Source organism: Onychostruthus taczanowskii, unplaced genomic scaffold (assembly GCF_017590055.1).
Source record: "Onychostruthus taczanowskii isolate IOZ18803 unplaced genomic scaffold, ASM1759005v1 scaffold28, whole genome shotgun sequence".
NCBI classification, from domain to species: Eukaryota; Metazoa; Chordata; class Aves; order Passeriformes; family Passeridae; genus Onychostruthus; species Onychostruthus taczanowskii.
Genome location: NW_024500128.1, coordinates 1,103,615 through 1,128,225, shown reverse-complemented (window position 1 = coordinate 1,128,225; position 24,611 = coordinate 1,103,615). Strand labels below are relative to the sequence as shown.

At 38.4% G+C, this 24,611-nt stretch overlaps 1 protein-coding gene across 5 annotated transcripts in view; it reads right to left on the bottom strand.

The window, feature by feature from the left end:
- Positions 1-24,611, bottom strand: part of RBMS3 (RNA binding motif single stranded interacting protein 3) — a 443,527-nt gene that overhangs the window by 8,086 nt on the left and 410,830 nt on the right. For 3 of the 5 annotated variants that reach the window (XM_041407734.1, XM_041407735.1, XM_041407737.1), the window contains exons 12-13: positions 4,610-4,690; positions 1,936-2,063 (exon numbers count right to left, since the gene is read on the bottom strand). In XM_041407734.1, coding sequence (XP_041263668.1) covers positions 1,936-2,063; positions 4,610-4,690 — 209 coding nt within the window. Of the gene's footprint in view, positions 1-1,931; positions 2,064-4,609; positions 4,691-24,611 lie in introns of those variants that run through there. The other 2 variants (XM_041407736.1, XM_041407738.1) reach the window with 1 other exon arrangement.

The window sequence follows — 24,611 nt, the reverse complement described above, 5'->3', positions numbered from 1 at the left end:
TCTTATATCTCATGTTGACAATCACCATTTCATATCTAGCATGATATTTGTTATTAATAAATGTGCCCTTTGAAAAGCAGAGTAATAAAATAATATTTTAATTATTAAAAAAATTGACTTGGTTTTATATGAACGGTTACTGGAATATTTTGTCAGAAGTTATTTTTTAAATTCAGAGATTGTGTATATTTTGGTTTGTTTCTACAGCTTCCCACACTGCATTTCTGCCTGCAACTGGCAGATATAAATAGAGGGCCAATTTCAGACTAAAAAAAATACAGAAATAAGCATAATAAAAAAATCTGTGGTGGATCTGCCTGTCTGATTAAAAAAGAAAGAAAGTCCTCTGAATATAAATGCCAGTGCCATTACAAGTATATTCATAGCCGCAGAAAGGCTGTAGCTGACAAGGAAAGATGAGGGATCTCATTTTCAGGGAATTCACCACATGAGCAAGAAACACAGCATCCATTTCAATAAAGAATTGCAATGTAGTTTCCTCCTATGTTGGAAAAATGCCAGAATCTGCAGCTCACAGCTACCTTATGAGGGCTTCTACACCTAAGTCCTTTTTCTTTGAGATGTAAGAGGAAGGGAACTGAGACACAGAAATCATCAGATCCAAATGCTACAGAACACACTCATTAAAACAAGTCAACAGGTGGGTACAGACACATATTTCTCTCTTTGCCTTTTATATTCTGTAAGTATTTTGCAATCATTTATTTATAGGTGCTAGAGAGACTGGCAGCTAGAAAGGATAAGCATACATAGTCTGTGTCTCCAATTGGGTAGCTTGTGATTGATTGTTTTTGCAATATGTACATACAGGCAGATATAAGCGTGACAAAAAATAGACTTCTGTCTTATGGTGGTCAAACCCACATAAATCTGAAACCATTTGACACTCATATGGTTCACAAACAAATGCATCTTTCACTTCCAGAGGTCAAAAATGAAGTACAGCAATTGACAAATTGTTATAATTCTAATCTTTTCTATACCAGCTCCTATCTAATGCCTTTGTAAGTACAGAGTCATGATGCATTGTACATATCTATTGTATTTCTTGTCTGGTTATTTCTCTATTTTCTTCCCCAAGATAAAACATGTATAATTCTATTTTCAAAGTGATGCTGGTGTTCAGTATAAATGTATTAATGAAAGACTGGATTTGTGCTTCTTCCTAGAATCTGTCCAACATTTATCAGTCCCAGTGAGTATCCTGTCAATATGTAACCTTCCCTTTGTGAAGATTTTTATTGTAGCAAAGAGAAGTTGTGTTTGAAGAGATTATTCTGAAGATGAAGGGACTCTTTAGAAGTTGTAAATACAGCTGTCAGTTTATAAAGTTTGAACTTTCCAAGGTGTTCTGTGGGAAGTAAACAAAGGGAGCAGAAGAATGGAGACAGATTGAACTGTGTTTCTACCCACCTCCTTCTTATCCCTCTTCTTCCATCTCCAGGTTCTGCCTACTCCATATTTGCATGGCAGTTTTGCACAATCACAAATACCAACTTGGGGTAATTTATCCTGCTTCACTAACTACACTTTCAGACAGAAACCTTTATGTGTGCCAATGTGCGCTGTGCCAATATTTTCACCACTGCAAAATTTAAGCCCTTTTTAACCTCTGATGCCAGATGCTGCTTTAGCCCAGCATGATGATTGTTAACACAGTTGTTGAGATCCTTCTGAGTCCAGAAAAGCAGCAGACAGTTAGAGAGCATATCACTGTGGGCAGGAGCTCAAGGACATTTTGCCAAATTACAGCAGTCAGCCAAAACCTTTTGCTAATTACAGTGCTATATATCCAGAATTCATCAGAACTTAACGAAGCTATTCAGAATTTACATATCTGAAAGAAAGAGTCAAATTTGGCCTGCTATAATCAAGAAGCAAACCCCTCTGACTCCACAGCCTATGCCTACTTACTTAGACTGTTGGTAAGAATATGCAGGTGCATGTTCACTGGATGTTTCCACTGTCATCTGTTGCTGTTGACCACTGGCTTCCTGTGATGAAGATGCTACTGTCTGTGGAGAAGCATCAGCAACAACACCCTAGGGAGTCAAATGAGAACATGAAAAACTTACTAATTTGGCTCACGGCAGTGAATTATGAACAAGAGCTCAGCACCAGCTCACCGTTCACACCTTCCTCTAGAGAGAGAGGGAGTTTGAGGTAGCAGAATCACATGCTAACACAACAAACTCCACCAGTTTTAAAAAGCTAATTCAGCAGCAAGAAGCTTCCTCAGCCTACCAGTAATACTTTGCTCTCACAGGTTGCAGTGAGAAATACCTTCCTCTTTGAGGGCAGTTCCCTGCCCATTCAAAGCTAGAGGCAAATCTGATTTTGGTGGATTCTGGGTTTTACTTCTCGTTTTTTTCAAAATGTATATAAGTCTCTTCTAATTTTTACTTACCTACCCCAACTTCACAGTGATTTCACATTTATTTTGTTTGATTTAAAATGAAATAAAGGCAGAATCTAGGCCCACCTCTTTCCACTTTACTACACGTCCAAAAGAATTTGAGTCACATTAGAAGAATGCTGCCCTCTTCTACACACTGTCTCTATGCATGTTCCCTTTGAAAATAAATTTGCCTTACATTAAAGAATTTAATCTGTTAAGTCAAAGCTCCAATGAAGTTTTGTTTTATTTATATGTAAATATAAATAAAGTAGATAAGCAAAAAGTAGATAAGTAAACACATGAAAGATTATATTCATAAATGTAACATTACGCACAATTTCTTACCCTATTTAGACAGTCTGAACTTGGTTTAAGTTTTTTGCATGCTTTCAAAGCAAGATACATTTTCTTTTCTCTACTCTCATGCTTGGTGTTGGTCTCATGAGTAGCAAGTATCTTCAGGGAACATGCTTTATTACTCTCTTGCACACAACAGAGCCAGAAGAGGGAGCACAAAGCACTTGCTTTGTTTTTATTCGAGCCCCGTGTAAACAACAGGTAGTTTATTTTAAAGCATCTGTTAAAATATCGGTTTCGTTTTTCAGAAATTCTTTGTATCTATTGCTTAGCAGACTGCCAGTATTATCTTTTTCTGTCTACTTCCTTGTCTTTATCCTTCTCCTTTTGTCCATCTCATCTTGAGATTGTAAGCTCTCTGGGGCAGAGACTGTATTTTTTGGTCTCTGCTTGTGGAGCATCCAGCATGGTAGGGTCCTGGTTCATGATGCTACATGAATACAGATAAACATTAACAATAATCATCATCACTGGATAAGAGAAAAACAGGCTATAGGTTCAGATAATATTTTGATTATTATAGTAGATCATTATGACATTGAATTACTTTAGAAGGCATGAATATATTAGCAAGTGATGGGGAGGAGGTCTTGACACGTAACTTAAATTAACCTTAATTCTTGTTTGGACAGGTCAACAAGGTGTGCTGCAAACCCCATGATATGAACCACTCTCTATCCCACCATCTCCTTTTAATTCAGATTTGTATCTGCCTGATTTAGGCTTAAGAATGGCAATTGAAAAGAGGCACTCACAGTGCATTTGCAAACAAATGAGGTTTAAGGCAAAATTATACCAAGGCAAAAAAGACTGAAACATAACCAGCTCAGTACAACAGAACAGCAGTAGCCCTTCCTGTGGGACCTTATCTGGGAATAATTGCAAAGAACTAGGAGAAAACAGGATAAGCCCACTTGACTGCTGGCCATGAAGCCATGCCAGCAGTACCACTAACTCACATCCTCAAAGCACAGAGTAGTAGTAGCACAAAATCCAAAGTGCACACAGATGAAGACAGAAATACAGAGACCCTGGCACTCCTTGCCTTACCCCAGAGTAGGGCAGAAGTTGTTAATAAAAGAGGGTAGTGCCAAAGAGAAACACACAGGGAAGAGGATGCCAAGGCTCCCTCCTCTCGCTGTGCTCAGCTGCCCTTATGAAGCTTCACAGAAGTGGAGGCCAAGCTGACGCTCTCCCAGCAGCTTGTGGTCTACAGGGTTGAGTAAATACTTACTCATTAGACTGTCATCAGCATGACTCAGCCCCAAGGAGGGAGGGAGCGAATCCTTCCTCAAGGATGAAAAGCACTCAGTCAGTGCAGCATCCTCCACGTCTGTATATACAAGAGGAAGGTTTCCATTGCTCAATCACTTTTTCTGGTGGCTAAATGTTTCAGCAATTACCTATGCTTGCTAAGGACAGCATCAAACCCTCTTGCAATCTTCTCTTCTTGAAATCTCTTTTGGTTTCGTGGTCTGCCTGCTGGGTTTGTTTTCCTGTCTCTTCCCATCTCCCTCCCAAGTACATGGGGAAAAAATAGTCATAATCACTGATGCTTTTATTCCGTGTCCTGCTGTACAACAAAACAAATGCAAAACAAGAGCCCTTGCAAATAACTTAAAAAATAAAAAAGAGGGGTTAGAAAAGAGAAAGAAAAGGAAAGAAAGAAAACAAAAAGAGAAAGAGATGTGCAGTCCTCATTTAAAAAGCTGAAAGCTTCCAGCCACCACTCCATAAAGAACCTTTAGGCCCCTTTCAAACAACAGGTGCAAGAAGACATAATAAATAAGAGTTCTGTTCCCCCTTCACTCTAATGGATGGAGATAAACTTACTTCAATAGGGACAGCTGTTGGAGGCACAGGAGTGTACTGGGGAATGTAGGTCCCTTGCATAGGTGCAGCAGCAGTCATGTACTAGAACAAATCATAAGGAAATAAACAGTAGAAAATCACAATTAAGATGCATGTTAGAAGAATGATACAATTTCAATTTCCCATTCAGAGCTTTTAGTAAGAGTATAGCACATTATTTCTTTTAAGTAAGGACTTTAGGTAATAGTACAACTTACCCAAATATAAAAAGTCATAATCTTCAGCTTCAAACTGAGGTCATATCTGAATAGTAAACATCTCACTGACAGAGGCATATTGTTCTCTAAAATTGAGAGACTCCCATTTATACTTACAAAAAACTCGGTGGAGACACGATAGCAGCATGCATATATGTGTATACAAAAGTGGTTACAGATACAAAGCAGTTTAAACAATCTTTTGGAGTCTTATTGACCTTATCTAATGACACCTACAAAATATGAAGCATGAAATATGAGAGGTTTATTCCAATCTATATTTAACCCCATCAACAGCAGCAGTTGGGTTTACAGAAGTACAAAGCTGCAGATAGGTGCAATCCGAGACAGGAGAAATAAAGCAAGGGCAAGATCCATCTGGAGTTTCTCCTTTTGTACACAGGTACCTTATATAAATTCTTATGGCTTATTTTTACTATCCAGGGATCTTTCCTATGCATTTTGAAACTTCTGCAAATTATTATAGCAACAGTTTTTATTAGCTTCTCTGAAACATGGTCTCTCTCAAGTACTACAAGACAATCTTTTTTAAAATTCACGTATGCATGTGAATTTTGTCATTGCTATGGCACTGATTTCGTTCCATACAGCACTTTTCAAAAACCTCTTCAACTGAATGTGACAGTCATTGTTCAAATTTTCAAATAAAGTATTAAGTCCTTAGATCTATATGTACTTTTCTTTCTACAATCCAGTCCTAACTACATGTCTTCACTGACAAGAATCTCAGAATGTGCTCAGTCCCCCAACTGACGGTATGACACTTCCACTACATGTTATCTTCAAAGACACACCAAAGATCTGAATCAGCCCACAATGTATTTGATGAATTTTAAAATGAGTTAAATATAGCTTTGCTTCCTGGCAGAGCTAGGAAGTGCTTGCAAGATTTTATTCCGCTGTTTATAGTAAAATTTACATTTAAAGCACTCTCCCACCTCAATTCTAAACTAACTGGATGGTTTGATATGCCTGTCACAAATATGCATTGTGAAATTGCAAAGTGGGGTGAAGACTGCAGCAATGCTGGAGAAATGCCTAAGGGAATGACAACAGCATATGTAAGAATCTCACAGTTAAATTCTGAAATATTCTTTCAAGTAGCAGAAAATAAAAAGTATTTAAGTGAAATTGTTTTCTATTAAAAAAACTAAGTGAGGATTGTGTGTGGCATAGAAAGTATACTTGCAATATGAGCAGCATATGGTGTTGAGAACCATCACAGTATTTCCCCCCAAATTCACAGTGTTTTCCTGAACTTGAGCAAAGAGACAGGAACTGTGTGCCTATATCAGGCCATGTTTTCCTGCGTCTCTTTTTCCTTGTTCTTCAGGAAGAGAATTGAATTCAGTAGTGATTTTTTATGAAGGCTAAGCCCCCAAAAGCATTAGGCCAACTCTCCCTACTGTACTCGGTGGAGTTGGGCTGTTCTCCTACCTCACAGATTAAGAAATAATGAGAATGCTACAGTGGGGTGTTGCAGAGCTCCTTCTGCTCCTTTCATTCTGCCTTGCAACATGCCCTCACATTTTGGGAAGAGATCTGTTGTATAGCATTGCTCTAAATGTGCCAATATTTAACATTAACCTGAAGCATGCATTCTTAGAGTTCTGCAAAGACCTGCAAGGGTTCTAAACATCCATGCAGTCTGGCTTCACTTGTACAAATATATAGAGAGTTTATCTGAAAATGTTAATTTAAATAATAAAGTGGTATCATTCAACTTGAACTTCCTCTGTTTTCTTCCTTGAACCTGGCAGAAGAACAACATTCAGACTCTTATACGATGCAGTTGTCTGCCATCCCCTACCTTACACACAAATCCATGTGACTTAATATACAAACAATAAATTACTCAACTGCCTTTTAATTCAAATCACTCCATTTTTGCAAAATCCTTTGGCACTGTGTTCTGTAGCACAACAATAGAAACTGTCTGGGAATTAACTGATGTCTTTGCTGACTCTAAAAGCACTGCTCTCAGTAGTTGTGCAGTTTCTTATTCTATTATTTTTTATCTCTTGAGGCAGATCCTGATCTTAGTTTCCAGCCTCCTTCATGTTGCTTCTTTCACTGCCAGAGAATCTCTAGGCAAAACTGTACTGTTGCCTTGAGTGTCACTGGTGGCCCTGGCTAAAGCCTGCTTGCCCTGGTCTTTTTAGATACTCACACCTCCTGGTTTAATTTTTTTTTGCAGAAGTTTTAACTGAATTCAGCCAAACAGCACTGGAGACCAAAGCTATCCAGTTACTTGTCAGACTCCCTAGAGAACTATAGGAGAGTGATTTCTCCCCTGCATATAACATTCTGCGTGTCTAAATGTCTGTACTAATGGTGGTTCAATTTTTCTGACAAACCCTTTAGAGTTCTACAATTAAAAAGAAAAACATTGTCAGCCAAATTAGTTCTACCAATGGCACAAACGAAGTCATAGTACTTGTGGCAAAGATTTTCGTCCCAGGAGAATTTAGCCAAGGCTCAGTGCTACAGAATACTGGTGCTTTATAAATGGCCCTAGATCACACAGCAGCAGTGATCTGTATCACAGGTATACATATTGTACCCTTCAGTGGAATGTCCAAACATATGTAATGCCTTCCTCTTTACAAATGTAAAGATACGCTCACCATTTTGGGCAAGAGTTATTGGGTCAACAATTAAACACGTTATGGGGGTTGGAACTGGTTCTCTGTCTTCAGGGTCTCACTGAAGGGTTCATTAAGGCTTCTGTAAAAATCTTTACCAACCTATAAAGGACAACTACAAATTTGTTCTCAGAGACACATAATTGGTGTCTGAAGTCCTCTCACATGCAGCACAAGGGAGTCCCAGCTGAGACCACATGAATTCGGAGGAGTCTGCCCTGCTGGATCAGTTTCTACCATGGGAAGTAGTGCTGAGAAGCTGCTTTAGCTTAGTTTGCTTACTAACAGTGTAATGAAAAAGGAGACAGATTAATTTTTTTTTTATAACTGACACTAGCTCAAGCAAGTTTACACGTATTTCTTTCTTTTGTGAGCTACATAATCCTAATTCTCTGATCTCACAGGATAAATAAAGATTACACAGTGCTAAGGCACAATGTCAGTGTTGATACTTACAACAATGGGTTTGGATAATGCCAGAGTTGAATTCCTTGTAATGAATATTCATGGTTGGTTGTTTAGCAAAATGCTTCCTGAACACTGCTGTTCAGTAGCTTCCATATTCAGCAACAAAATGAGCCCACTGGAATCTGTGTCTCTTCCTCGGTCCCCCAGACACTTTACCTAGCTATTTTATTAAAAAATGTGCTCTGGATCTGTTAAAGTGAATAAAGTCCAGGCTAGGAGGTGGAAAAGGTATTCAGAAATTATTCTGAGATTTAAAGAAAAGTTAAACATTTTATATCTACTCAGTTTAAGACCACCCAGGATTAAAATTCAGTCTAAGGACATCCTTGAGCTGAGGGACTCTTGTATTGCAGCTCAATTTGGATTACAGTTCCTGTAAATATACATACTCTGCACATGGCTTCCCATCTACCTCAAGAATCTCATGTAACTTGGAAGTAAGCAGATGGCAAACAAAGAAGGTGTCTATGTCAGAAGGCCACTGCTGACATTTATTTTCTCCATGCATCACACTCAGTACAGCTCTTTATCCACACATATGTGCGAAACAGAGACAGCATGACTCACATGCTCAGCTCAGCAGCACCCTGCTCAATCCACTAAATATCAATATTATGAGCACTGAAATGAGAGAATCTGAAAAACCCAAATGCATCCTTTCTTTGTCATGTGTTTCCATCAGGATTAAAGATTCTTGTGCTGGGATGTGATCAGTCATTCAACTAGGTATGTGCAAGGCAGAGGAAACCACTGTTCATTCTTCCACAGCTGTACAGGCTTTGTGGGTCTAAAAGTAGAAGCTGCTCATTTCTGACAGTAAAACGAATAGTGACTCTACAGGCAGAGATGATGGTTCTGGAAGTTATAAGGGAGCTTTTCTCAGCAGTCTGATCCTTTAAAAGCCAGTAATTTCTACTACAGAAAACGACTACATTGCTGGTGGCAACAGGCTCTTAATTTGCTTGCAAACTATTGTTTTCTTCATACAGTACAGAGAATGAATGTTCTCAGCACTGAAGATGTGCAGTGTTATAATATGATTCATGCTTTATGATGCCCAACTGCTTAATTCAGACTGCACTGATCAGGCACCAATTTAGTCTATATTCTACATTAAGAATTCGACTCATGTCTTTTCCAATGGGGTTTTTGTTTTTAACCATTTTGGAACTACTTAAATGTGTGGAAAAAATAGAGCTAGAAAACAAGAGTGTTGATGTACAGTTACACCTCTGTTCTTTCAGATACTGCCCTCTGTGACTACAAAGAGTTAAATGCCAGGAGGCAACAAATGAGGAGGTGGGTTGAGGGGACAAAAGGAGATCCCTCAAGAAGGATCATGTTTAATTCAGAGAGCAACATCACTTCTTCGAGATCTGCAAACAGCAGGGTGTCCCAGCCTGGCTCCAGCAAGGATCGTGTTAAGCCTGCAGCAAACACCAAACCCATAAAGGTGACAGACACTGGGAAATAAAAAACAGGAGGAAGGCAGCTGCCTGTACCCAGCAGAGTGAGGGAGCATGCTGCAGCAGGATAATAGGATTTACCCATCAAAGGTGGAGCTGAGTCACCTGCAGGGAATTTGCAGGAACTTTTACACTGAGACTGTGGCACAGGTAATGTCCATTAATTCATCTGCCCTAATAAGCTCTTAGCCTGCTTTTCTCAGGCTCAGGTTAATGCAGAGTCAGACATTTGCCTAACAGCTGAGGTACACAGCAAACACGCCTTACACTAGTTACGTGGCCATCAGTTACTCAATTTCAGCTGAGATGCTGCCTGAAAGAGTGCCTCTTGCAAGACCAAACTATTTCATTTACATCACCAGAAGAGTTTGGCTGCACACTCTGTTTAGATTCTGAAGGCCATCATTAAGAGAATGTATAAGAAACCACCCTAAAGTTCAGTTCTATTTATAGATTGAGTTGCCTATAAAATAACACAGCTGTGATTAGACAGAGGCTGCTGCAGATACATTAGCTCTCTTGGTCACTATGAGTACTGTGGGATTTTAGAGCGTGACAGCAGTTAATGATCTGATTAATGTTGAATAACTTTCCTGGTATAAAGAAAACAAAAAAGAACTTACAAAATGAGATAGCAACAGAGGTGTTGCAGTAAATCTGGAAACCTCAAACACTCAGAATCAATAGACTTGCTAAGGACAAATGGCAATGAGCGAGGAAAAAATGTTTAAGAAGCCTTTTATACATTCCATGTGCAAATGCTTTTTTTCTTGTTTTGCTTTGGTTTATGTCAGTATCTATCTGTTGCAAGAATTAAACATCTCTTTCCTTCTATCATCAGCCTTCATGTTCCTGAGAAGACATGGAGCCTTTTCACTCGAGGTGAGAGCCAAAATGCAGAAGCCTTGTACCAGACTATGCTGGTAAGCTTTTCCACCAACCACCACAGCCTGCTAAAGAGAGATTAAACTGGATGTCTAACATAAGCAAATGCTAAACCGTGTATCTGAAATAAGCAAGGATTCCAAAACCTGGTCTTCAATGACTATTTGTGGTTTCATATCACTGCATGAGATATAGTACAGTGATAATGACTTAGCTTTTCAGGATTCCCAGAATTAATGAATTAATGCCAGGGTTTGTTTCTGCTCTTTTTTTTTTTTTTTTTAATCTTTGAAACCATCTGAGAAGTCTAGACACTGCATCACTAACAGAATTATGAGAAAACATCTGCATTTCTGGAAAACTGAAGGAAATGAGTCTGTTGGCTGAATTTTTTTTTTTTTTTTTCACCCCATGAAGGAAACATGCCCTTCCACTTTCAAATCTCTTTCCCTGCAAAGAACAAAAACTGCATCTCTCTTTGATCATTGTCAGGTGGTTATAACTTTAATGAAATATAGAATAAAACCTCTGCTTTTTCTCTCTGGTTCCACCTTCTCATTCGAAAATACCCTGTTCTCCAATAGAAAAGAACATTGTCTTGCTGTGTCCTCTTATCCCATAGTCTGGCATGGAGATACGGGAACTCAGGAAGAGAAAAGGACCATCTAGTTCATCAGTGCCAGTGGCAGTTCAATGAAATACAATATCCAGCTGCCACAGCTTGCACTTTAAACTTAAAATAGCTTTTGCTATCCAGAAGCATTCTCATTTTCCAGCTCAATCCTGTACTTATTCAATGGCTGTTATTAATTTCACTTTCTCCCAATTAAAGAACGTGAGAATAAATGATACGAAGTTTTTGCATACATTACAATAATTTTGCTAATAATTATCAGCCAGGCCTAAAATATAATAATATAATTCCATTTTACCACACAATTACCATAGTCCTATCAAGAACAGGTCTGTCATTCAACAGAATCCCATCGCTGGGCCACTGCACTCATTGTTCAGGCAGAGAATAGAAATCTTCACCGGATTTAACATTCCTTCCCTGCTGCTCAGTAATACAAATGTATTTAGGAATGCTGGCTATCAATTCCCTTTCAACCTTCCTAATGAGATGTTACCTAATTCTCTGAGCAAGTTAAATGAAGGTAGACAGAATAATAACTTCAAGAACTATATTTGCAAACTAATCTCCTATTCTCTTCAGGAGTTCTAAACATCCTTCACAAATCTCTCTCTTTGGAACTCAGCATAATACAAAGGTATAGAAGAAAAAATGCGGGTGAGCTAACTCCCCCCATAGCTAACATGTCTTTCTTCTTCCTGAAATTCACTTCCTGCTACTAAAGCACAGTGATCAGGACTAATCAGATAAAGACTATTTAGAGTAAATAAATATGAGAACAGCCAGATACCCACATACAGCTGTGCACCATGCTCTCACTAGCATATACTTTGTAAAAACTGTAGTGAATGCAAGCAGTATAAACAGAAAAATAAAAAACCTGGCTCACTCACTTTAACCACTTTTTAGTCTAAAGACTGGCCCTACAAATGAACTCAGTAATAGTCTCAAACCACTTCCAGATATCTCATCAATGTGTGAAAAAGGCAAAAACAGAGGAAAACTCATCAGGACATGAAAATAAATTCCCATTCTGATTGCATCTTTCATTAATTGGAAACTTCCTTTAGGCATATGACCTGAGGGTGCCAAAGATCCTTGCAGTCCATGTGAGTGTACTGAGGCCCATGATAGTTTCACTCTTCCTTGTGACATTGTAGGTGGGGACCCATAGAGACTGTACAGAAATGTAAACTGATCCCCCATGTATCACTGCATATATGAACAGCCCCAAGAAGCAAAACCTGCTTTTTGCACAATTTGAATAATGCCATATGTCTGATGGATGCATTTGCAAGAGAGGAAGACTTATGTGCTTAAAACAAAGAACAAGACTCTGGCAATTTGTTGTATTTTCTTGTTTCTTCAGTTCTTACATGTTTCTCTACAAGAAAGGCATTTTTACTTTTTTTTTTTTTTTTTTTTTTCTAATACCCTCTATGTACCTGTTCTATGAATGCACATTATGAGCTCTCCGGGGCAAGTTTCTGAGCATGGGTTAGTGCCTGATTTATTATAGTCCTGTCTGCAGCACCCTATATAAAATCAGGGTACAGTGACTGTATCATAATGTAGGAGTACACTGCATCAGTCTCAGTCAGCCAGGGGTGGCAATCACTGAGATTCTGTGTGATTCACACATTTACATTCTTCTTTCAGATCCTGTGTACTGAAGAATGAAGGGGTGATGCAGCAGAATTATAACTGTGGCTTCTGATACTAAAAAATTCCCTATGCACCCCTTTAGTTGGAAATTCTTAGACACTTCCATTTAACTGCAATTCTGCCAATTAGTCCCTGATGAATGGCTGCTAGTAAGATGAAGAAAACTAGTCTGTACATTTTCATATTTTTAACATAAGTTAAAAAAAAATAAAATGTGTCAGTGAATCTCTCAGCATATAAGCACACTGAGCTATTATTAGTAACACATCCATTTATATGAACAAATAATGGTTTTCTAGAGGTAAACATGTCTTCTAGATGCTATTAAATCTCCATGAATTTGAAGAGTCTAAAGAGAAGCAGACTGCTGTGTGCAAACAGGCTGCATGGATAAAACAAAAGGAGAACTGCTTAGATTCTTTAAATAACAGTTGCTCAACAATCATCACATGCACTTTCCACTGCTCTTTCAGACCAGGGATAAAAGTGGACAGCTCATGGGCCAGCTGTCCAAGAATGAAGCAGATGAAAGCCAGGACAATTAGTTGGAAGCTAAACCAAACCAAAAAGAACAGTAAAAACAGACAAAAGGACACATGAATGTTAGTATTTCCAGTTTTCCTAGAAACAGGAAGAATTTCAACATCTCCTGCAGGAAAAGGCAGTCATGCCAGGCAGAGGAAAGGTAGTAAGATAAACGAATTATACCACCAGTGTACACCTCGGACATTGTTAAGAGCAGCTAAAGCATGATATTCTTCAGTCCTTTATCTCTAAAAGATCTTTAGAATCCAAAATATTTGGCTAAGTATCATGAAAGATATGACTGTGGGAAGGGAGGGCAGGGGAGGGCAGGGCTGGGACCATTTCAATACTTCATAAAAAAGACTGCTGTTCACCAGTACCCTGCATCCAGAGATGGTGGAGAAGTTGTCAGTTCAGTGAGCCTGAAACACCTGGGAGACATGACCTTCTGGGGCTTACCCTGGAAGCAAACAGTGGCATTAGGGATGCCTTGCAAGCTGGTCTTCCTGAATTGATGGTGAACATGCCAGTCCAGGCTTAGGCAGGGGGAAACACATTCCCTCTGGGAAATGCTGGGCCTTTATGCCTAAGGATACAAGGAAAATCAGCCTGCTCATGGGCATGTGTGGATAAACATCCCACAAATCATGTACTCAGGCTTTCCAGACAGCCAAACACAGAGATGGTGTGGTTGATTAGGGAGTTTACAATCTCCAAGAGCCCTGCTTCATATGGCCCTCATGTGAAGCTCTGGGATGTCCTTATCTCTTCCTACACATCTGGAAAATGGCAGTACCTTTCAGTCTTCAAGCCAGTGCCCTGCTTTTTTTCCAGGACAACCCTACCAAGTTGCCTCACCAAAGTAACATTCCTGGGGTTTTCTGACTTGGCTGCCAGACCAATCTGGCCCTCAGTAAGCAGACCTGTAAGCTGACCCAATAGGAGGTCTGGAAGCCTGCCCAAAGCATTGGACATGCTGAGGCTGCTCTGGAACATGAAATCCTGGGAGTGTTTTGCAGCTGCTGCCTGAAAACTGACAGAAACCAAGATGGACATTTAAGCCAGTTGGCAGCTGCCAAGATCTCCCAACTATATTTTGTATTGGGCACAACATGAGGCATTGTTTCTGAAAATTAAATTCTGTTTGGAATTTCTGGCTCAAGGGAGAATCTTTCTGGTTCGTTCTGAGTATTTAGAAGATGAATCAGAATGAAACCAAATTTCATAAGATCGATTTCCCACAAATTGGAAACCATGAGTGTTGCTTGGCCAACTCTTATCTATCTGCAACTTCAGCCACATTTGTATTTGGAGAGGGTGGGGATACTAGAGAATACCTAGTGCATTTAAAGTAAAATGTTATAAAGTGATGCAGTACAAAATATTGCTTCTCATTGGCATAAAAATTGTTGTGTCAAAATCTTTAAATGTATTTACATGATCACTGGCTTTGCTTACACGGCAGGGCTGTGGAAAGTGGTAATAGTGAGCATTTTGAGGGGAATCTTCCTTTTTTCCACTTTCCACAAACTCTTGAAATTCTTCTGGAAGATGGATCACCTTAAAATTAAAGTCAATGCCCTACTGATAGAGTGTGACTGTGTAAGAATATTACAGCCTGCCCCTCAGTATGTTAATTATCAGCTGTGGGAGGATCTCTGAGACACATTGGATCATATCAGCAATAGGGCTACAAAAGCAAAGGAGAAACCTTGACTTGTAGCAGAGTGGACTGAACTATACTGCTATGTCATCAGCTTATCTACCATGTAATGATCTGCTAGCAGTGTTGAACTCAACTTGCATGATAAAAATTACACAGAATCTCTCCTAGTTTGTCATTGTTTAATCCAAAAGATAAGGGGAAGAGGTAAAGAAGAAGATACCAAAAAATTTTAAAACCCCCGACAAAACAATGAAAATGAGCAGAACAAAACAGAAAATGCAAGAAGGAAAACAAAAATCCCAATACCTCAAAAAATAGCCATCCCTACTTGCCATAAGTCCTCCTGTCTAATCATCTAATCAGTAATTTGTCTCCTAGAGAGAGGTCCCTTAAGAATGCCTCCCATTTTTGAGTCCTGAAGGTCTTTCATACTATTTCCCTATGGTATTTTCTTAACCTATTAGATACTATTTTGTTGGGGAAGTGTGATCAACACAGCTGATGAACCATAAGTGAAGCAGCCAAGATAGCAAGCCTGATGCTTCAGCTTTAATTCTCACTTTGTACAGGTGAGCAACTTAACACATAGCAAACATGAGGTTTGATTGAAAAATAAAAAAGTGCAAGTACTCATTTTTCATCAGATACTATTAAATAGAGCTTTATGGGTATGCTTAATAGTTATTTTACCAGGAATAACATGAGCAATGCTTGAAGGGGCCAGTAAAACAGATGTGCCTTAGTGCTGGCAGAATAGCAGCATTCCAAGCCTGTTCTTTGGGTTCTTTCACTGATACTTTTCCAAAGGAGACAGAATCACCTCATATGCATCCAAATTATGTACAATTATCTTTTGGTATGGATTTGTCCTTTAACACCTTCTTACAGTTCTGGAAAATACAAGCACTAAAAGTTTTTGGTGCTGGTGTATGAATTTTAATAATTTCTATGGCTTAATAGAGACCTGACCAAGTATAAAGCAATTCCCATCATTGGAGAAAAAAAAAATCTCTTAATCAGTCTTGTCCTTGCTCTCACTGTACTGATTGTAAATAGTTTTAGACAGGGCTAAAAAAAGTGTAGCAGCAGTCTCAGCTTGATAGACAAGTATGCTGAAATGATTGCTCTTGATACATTTTTTCAGTTAGCATATTCTGTGAAAAATTCGAAGCAAAGCTAAATAAAAAAATCTTCCCAATTTCCTCTCCTCTCTCTAATTCTGATAGAGATTATGAGGAGAATAATCCAGGAAGGGAATCAAGATTGGGGAAAATACAAATACATGTTCAAACACCCATATTTCCTCCTTATGAATGCCTTTTCTATGACAGAGATGTCCAAACAGCACTTAAGGAGCAATAGCAAAATGCCTGACAGACAGGCATGATAAGTAATGGCTCAAAATGTTTGCAAGCCAGACAGAAAGGGTGACTTTTTCTTTTTTTTTTTCCCCCTGAAAATCCTTTAAGGTAAACTCACCCCGTGTCTGCTGGCATGCAGCCATTTTCCTATAAATTCATATTACAATGCTGTATTTCTAATGGATTGGGTATGGTGCTTTTCCATTTTGCTAATGAGAAAAGCTAAAGGCCATTACTTGTTCTGATTAAGATCCCAAGGGAAGAAATGTGATGTGTATATTACCAGGCCATACCTAAAGGAAGTATTTGGCATTTCCAATCAATCAGATGAAGGGTAGACAGAAAAAGTCTTATCCTGTGACTGCAGAGAAAGAAGATATAGAGGGAAAAGAAACCATAGAAAGTGTCTTTAAAAGGTGACTTACAGGAATCAGTTATAATGATATTAGTATGATCAATGACTAGGGCTACTATCTGGGAAGGATGTAATTACGAAAATGAAAACTTTCAAATGGGAAGCCTGATCAAGGGCAGAGGTACTGTCATATTTCTCAGAGCACTGTCAGCTCTCATCCAGGCAATGTATTACAGTGTCACTCACAAGCACTATGAGGTTGTGCTTCCCTGGGGTGGGAGCAGACCTAGGAGTGAGGGATTGAGAAACTTTGCACCCAGCTCAGAAACCTGGCTAAGTCTGGCCCCAAAGGCAAATTCAACATAAAGAAAGATAAGGCTGGGCAAAGGGGAAAATAGAAAATTCCCAGTCATGACTGTCTTTAAGGAAGGTTTTGTAGCAGTGCACATTTAAAAACCATTTCAAGAGCAAGAGAAAGGAAATGCTGTAGACCAATGAGCTACTTGTCATAAAGGAGAGGAATGAAAAAAATGTACCACGTGATGCACCGCTCAGTTTACAGAAGGATAGTCTGGAATATCCTCTAAGATGTCTCAATACACCATTCCTACATGTTTAATCCTGTTGTCATAGAGTTTTTCAAATTTATATCTGAAGGAAATACGAAGTTTAGAGACAATTTTTCATCCCTTTTTCAGGGATGCATAGTAACAGCTTGAAAATGGTACAAGATAGATGCTCCAAATGGCAAATAAAATGAACAGAGCTTGGAGATGGGTGTTCTGAGAGAACAAGATCCTTTGACTGTGTCATAATGCGTAGTCAGAGGTGTAGATATACTTTAAATAATCTATTAATTTCACATAATAAATCACTCTGTAAGATTAAAACTGACAAAAAAATCTGCCACGCTACATCCTCTCAACTGGAATTCCAGATTAATGGAACATTACTGTCAGTGACAGCAAAACTATAATAACTGACTGATAAGGTCAACAGGAGAAACTCTCCCAAAGCTGTATTAGGGCATTTAGCTTTCCACCACAGGACACCACTGATTCTTTACAGATCTTGGGAATGCTTCAGATACTGCCACTTGGGAATAGAAAGAAAGGCTGCAACACTTTGTAATGTGTTTTAAAAGAACATTTTCAACCCTTCCCTTTATCATGAGATCAGGAGGCAAAGGTGAGAGATGTATTTCTCTTAAATGTTATTGGTGACAAGGCATGGATGGAACATACAGTGCCAGAAAAAAAATAAGAACCACAGCTGAGAAAGCCCATCTACTGCGATCAAACTGAAATTCAATCATCTTCAGCTTTCCTTAAAGGCACATATTTAAAATATTTCACACAGGCCCTAACAGGAGTTCTCAGTGAGCTCTTCTGATCCCTCTGCTCCAATCATGCGAAAAGGAACAAACACTGCACAAATGCACCCCAGCCTGTAGAGGCAAGCAATTCTGGCCTCTTCTAAATGCCACAGCCTAGTCAGGGAATTGTTCTTCTCAGGAGGATTTTGCAGATTACCTATTTCTATGCTAGGTTGTCCATTCTGGTTCTTTGATGCACTTCTGGCTCTGGCACATGGACTGACTGGAAACCTCAGACATCTTCATTTTGCACTGGCGCTCACTGATCAGCATAATGTTCCCTTTCTCCTTTCCTTTTATACACAATATATATATAAAAAAAGGAGATTAAGTGCTGTGCAAATATTTGCAGTGGATGAAGTCCTAACTGCTCCACAGATATCCTTGTCCAAGAATATGACAGAGATGACAAAGTGGCCATTTTCCTGTCAAATAAATTTATATCAACACTTTAAAGCCATAGAACTTTGCATGATTCACCTTACAAAGAAGGATCGCTGCTGACATACAAGTCTTATACGGAACTCACAGCCCACACTGCTGAAATACAAATTAGCAGAGTTAACACTTCGAAAGTATAAAACTGGCTATTCCTGAAGCTCAATAAGGGCATTTGCAGATTCCTCACACTTAGTGGCTGAAGTCAGAGACAACGAATTTAATCTTAGAATGGGAGGGTATGTGGGGGGGATGGTTTGCCAGCCTGCCCAGCTGTAATATCCCCTAACAGCCTTGAAGGAATGGTAATTGTGAACTGAAACAGCATCTGCTTAACTGTCATCCTTGCCTCAGGACTGGAACTTTTTTTGCTTGTTGTGAAGATTATGAGAAATACTACACGGAACATGAAGAAGAAAACAGAGCAAGATTAAAAACATTAAATACAACCACCAAGACACAGCTGTCCATACTGCTAGTGAACTCAGGGAAATACAAATGCCAGAATTTGACATTCATGATATAATTTGGCATGGGAATTTAGAACACTGAGTTAACAGCAAAATTCTATTTTAAAATATTTTTCATTATTATTAATATAGAGGACAGATTATTACATATTATTCAGCAAGAAGCAATGAAGATTCACTGCTAGGCAGTAAGGCCAAATCTAACTTCAACTGGTAAAATCTTCTCTTCTCTTACTGAGAAGAATAGGCCAATCAGTTCAGCTGCCTTGACCAGAACAGCTTATGGCAGTCCATCACAGTGAGACTCTGGGCTTTGCCTCAAATGTACAGCTGAGCATCCCTGGGTTTGGAACAGGAGCTGCTGTCCATACTATAAGAAAGGCTACACTTGGAGGTAATTTACCTCAAAGGGAATTGAAGAATTGAAGAACTTGCATTAATTTGATTATTTATTCAAGTGATGCTATAAGGTTTAATTAATATTTTTAAAACACCATGACAATTTAAAATGCATTATAGGTGCTGCTGTTGCTATTTGTCAGTTGTTCTCTGAAAATACTGGAGTCCTGTTTTGTTTGGGAGGAAAAGCAAATGCTACGGATTCTCTACTGTATAATTTGTACCTTAGGGGAAAAAAAAAGAAAAAGAAGAAATGCTTGCCAAAAATCTGCAGGATATGTGCAGATGGAGTTAAAATACTTCCATAGAAATTCTACAGCTTCATAAACTGAACTAACTGAACTGACTAAAAAATAAGTGCTTCAAACTATCAGTAAGTTCTGAAATTTCTTAGTTTACAAGAGGATCAACTCCACCTGCAAAGATGTCTGTATAACAATTATAGACAAGAGACACTAATACTTTACACTTCTGTGCCAAACTTGTAATTGCAATCATATAATTAGTAGTCCTTGGAATACATATCCAATAGTGTATGCAATAAAGTAAAAATCCTAACATCAAAAATAAGCTCAAGATGATGCCAAGGTGCTTAAGCCATATTTTTCTGTTTTGAAATGCAAGAAAATATAACACTGCTCATGACATTTGTATGAAAATTAATGAAAGACAAAAGTGGATTTATAAGCCTTGAAATGTATTATTTTCTTTGCCTTCTGTTTCAGATTAATTACTTTAAATTTTTCCATCAGTCATTTTCTGATTTCCAGCTCTGTTGCACTCAGTTTTAAACAAAGGATAAAGATTTCAGCAAGGTCAGTGGTCTTCTGCTCTCAATATCATTCAGGTGCAAATAAAACAAAGGAAACCTACTTCTTCAACCAATGGCCACTCACTGAGTGGAATCTTTTGCTACTATTTCCTTATGTCCCCTAAGACATCAAGGAAATCTGAAATTGTTGCTACTTGCATTTTTTAGTTATGGATAAACTTCATGTAATACAATAATCTTATAGAATGTGTATAGGAAAACAATACCAATCAATCAAATTATGGCCATTTTGTTGGAACAGCCATTTATTTCCAGAAAACTAAAGATTCTGAGAAAAGTCCAGTATCTTCAGAGGAAATCAGTTCTACTAAAGCTAGTTAGTATTTGTATTATAAAAGAAAGTCAGCAAAATAGCTTTTGTCAAAAAGTTATCTTTGAACACTAAAATTTTGAGCACCACTTTTTATTCTGTGGATAAACAAGGCAAGGTTATCTGTGGGAATACCATCATAGCCCTATCCATACTTCCCCTTGTTGCTGCATTTTTCTTACTCCAATTTGCACTGTCAAAACTGGCAATTGAAAAAAGAACAAAGACAACTAATTTTTTTAGTCAAATGCAGGTGTTTCAGGTGGAAAAGGCTGGCAGCAGAGCAAAATTACTATAAACAGGAGGAAGGGAGCATTCAGGTGCCTGAGTGGTTAAAAAAAATCACTTTCGGAATCACAGCAACTTTGGTCTATACTGCAAACACTGCACACAGCTGTGGTTCACAAGCCAGAGAACACAAACAGCATGAAGTTCTTGCATCAGTGAAATCAGTTTGTGTCTTATAAATATGATATTGATTTAAGAGAAACCCCCGAGGGAAACATAGCAAAGGAAAACCAGGAGTTGAGGTTGGCAAATGCGCAATAATTTGGACACTTAGATACTAAAGTCTTAAATTTTCTGTTGCTGTATTACAACTACTAATATTAAAAAGGTAAAATTAGAAGCACACAGGTGAGTACATCACATTCAAAAGTCAAAAAATATCACGAAGGATAGAGCAGTCCTTCACGGCACCAGAAAAGGATGTGCCTCTGAATAGGAGCGCTCCCAAGACGCATCCCGATGAGGTGTGGCTCACCTCTGCCACACAGTAGAAATCTGCTGAGTTCAACAGTTCATCACCTTGCTAGAAAAACAATTCAATTCAGCAAACTCCCAAATTCACTCAACACATCTGCTGTCAAACCCCTTGCTACAGCTCAATGAAAAGTGCTGACTGAGATGTTTCATGATAAATATTAGGTACAGCAGAAATCTCCTCCCAAATTGAGTCTTTTAGGAGCAAGAGGATTCTACAGCCTTTGAGCTCTGACACAGAAACACCCATAACTCACAGATAATAAAATCCCATCAGAGGGCACAGGGCACAGCTCCCTATAGATTTGTAAATAATTTGAACAAAGCTTATCCTTTTCTGAGAACTTCAGGCTGAAATCATTGTATATACAGGATACCACTATCTTGCACAATGTATGAAGCCTGTACCTTTAGCTCCTTCATTTAACCTTGCTTCACAAATGAGTGAACCTTGAACAGGCTGCTCTTTCCAGAAGAAAACAAGAAAGATACCTCAAAAGCACTGGTAATTTGTCTTACAGGAAGTTTAAACCTTTGGGGTACCAGTTTGCCAACCATCTGATAAGCCATGTGGATTAACTGTGAAAGGCACTGTGAGCTGAAATTCAGTGGGATATGATACAGGAAAAGGCAGTGAAATTCAATGGAATATTATTTTTGCGAGCAGCTGCAGGTCCAGGACTTTGTCCAATACAGAGGTTATGTTATCTCTTCCACTGTGATTACAATATGTAAAATACAGAACATCTTTCAGATTAAATTCACTTTCAACCCCATTGTACGTGTTTTGAGCAACATGACAACAGGTCACCTTCCAAAACACTGCGACACCTTCAATCTAGTGTTTCTGTGAAGTCCCAATATCTCTTGAATTAAAAAATTCCCTTATGAAAGAACATGGTAAAAGTAATTCAAAGGTTGCTCCTCAGAACAGAAACATTTTGCTTAACAAAATGTACCCATCTTATTGGAAAGAAAAACAAATCCAAAGAGTGCAGTATTCCTACTAATCACACAAACATGTTCAAATGAATAAATTTTACCTCTTGGTTCCAAATGTGTTTTAGTAAGACGATACTGTGAATGGTCAGCTGCAACATATGTTTACTCTTGGACTGTAAACCTCAGATATTGCAAAATAAAATGTTATTTTGATGCACAGCTCTTTTCTGAGTCTTGGTACATCATGCTCAGTAAACATTTTTGAAAGTTTTTATAATATCCTGAAGTCTCGGTATTTAAATGAATATTACTTGTTTTGAACTGAAATAAAAATGTCTCTTTGTGATGAAAAACAGAGGTTGGAGATAAAAAAGGCTATTAGTCACTGCTCTGGATTTGTGTCAACACCTGGAAATTCCTCCTGTGGATTTTAAAGTCCAGTTGAGTTCTAGACGTCCCAAACAATGAACTTTCTATGCTTCATTCCAAACACTAGTCCAGCTCTTAATGTCTTCTGCAACATATTAAAGTTATGCTTTCCCTATTCTACCTCCATAACCTTGTTGTTAGCACCACTAAAATTTCTTCTCCTTTCCATGGACACCCTCCATGAGCCTACATTGTGTTGTAAACCACTGTTGTCTTTCACCTTCATGCCCTTTTCTTTCAGCTAAAGTTTATGTCTCTCTCTCTCTGAAGTTGATACAGTCCGAGTGCTTCACCTTAAACTTAAATGATATTGTGGGAAGGACTGCAGCAGTACTGAGGATAAACTAGCAGGTTTTCCATATAATTTATCATGTTGTTCTTTTCCACTGACAATACAGCTTCTTCAAGGATTTCAAGGCTTCTTGCTGTGTTTGTGTGCACTTGCACATGAGGAGAAATGACCACAGACCTGTTTCCCAGCTCTTGGCAGAGAAGAGTTGTGGAAGCAGCACCTCTGGGAGACATTTGCTTTTCACATGGCCACAGTTTCGAAAAGCACCCTTCACCTTTCTAAGATCCTCAAACTTGCTTTGTATTACAGAGCCCCCACAGAGCATGTCTTTACCACTTATATTTGGATTTATTACTTCTCTGGAAAGCCATATTCCTCATTTCAGTCAGAATTACCCAAGCTTTGTTTAAATACAGGCAGGACAATAAAAACAAGTTTCATTCTAATAAGGCAAAGAGTTCTCTTCTTGATTGAAAAATGGAAAACACATTTACAAAAGAGAAACATATCAAGAAAATACAGATGACAGACTTGACATTTAGAGTACTTTTGTTTTCTACCTCTTATTGAGTTTGTCAGTTTTAGGTGTGGCAGGATGTTTCAAACCTAGAATAATTTTCAGGATTTTTTTAACCTATTATTTGTTCCTCTCTTCTACCTCCCTGTCTACTAAATAAAGAGATTCTTTCTCTCCCCAAAATTTGCCCTGTCATTTATAGCATCAGCACAATTTCACAAGAAAATATGTGAACGTTATATTTTTCCTCTTGAAATTCAAAGTATTTAGGCAAATGACCTACTAGCAGTTAGCAAAATGAGTTCACAATCTTGGTTCATCAGTAGGAGAGATATCAACAAAAATTTCTGGGAGTATGACTACAGATGAGCCTTTTTGGCGGGGGATATTTTGTAGAGCACTAAATTTATGCCAGATACTACTAATTTTATGGCTTTCAGTTCCTATTCATTGCTACAAAATAAAAAAGTTCATTTTATATGCAGTGCATGGCTATCACTAAATAAAAAAACAACATGCTTGGAAGAGGCGGCTTTGAACTGCACTCCCATTCACCACCTGGCACTTCTAGAAATCACAAAAAGAACTGCAGCAGACATATTTAAGAAAATATATGAGAAACAAGCCTCTAAATGTTCTAGTTTACAGTTATGCAAAGTCATCTGCAAATCAATTATAAGAATGAGGTTAGTTTGATGATGAAAATGAAGTTATATTAGTTAGGGCTTTTCTGGCTGATACTTTTTGCTTTGTTGATGCATCACTGTTGCTTTGTGTTGACGTGTATTTTTATCACCACAATCAAGGAGTTGATTCCTTCTCTGAAAGGGAATCTGGGCTAATGTCACTTTGAGTCAGTAGCTGATACCTCAAAGAGAGGCAACAAAAGCTCTTTGTTCATTTGTGGAAGTGTTGTGTGAAGGTAAAATTTACCACAGAAGAAAAGCTACTGACCTGCTGGGCTCAGATGAAGTGGTGCATGGACCAAAAATGGAATTCCCTCCATCTATGTTTATTCACTTTTTACATTTTCCCTTCCTGCCTACAACAGGTAGTGGCTTTGAAGATTGGAACACTTGCACATAAAGGCAAACAGTAAGCCACTACCAACAAATGGCAGGAAGTAGAGCTGAATTCAGAAGAGAAGGGGGAACACTACAGAGATATGATTTTATAAACTGTATTTATTCAAAAATACCATCTAACCACAGATATGGTGAAACATGGATTGTGGAATGTGTACCCCTATTGAAACAGATGAGCAGAAACAGACTCACCTACACAAGAGCTGACTGCTGTTGACTGCTTA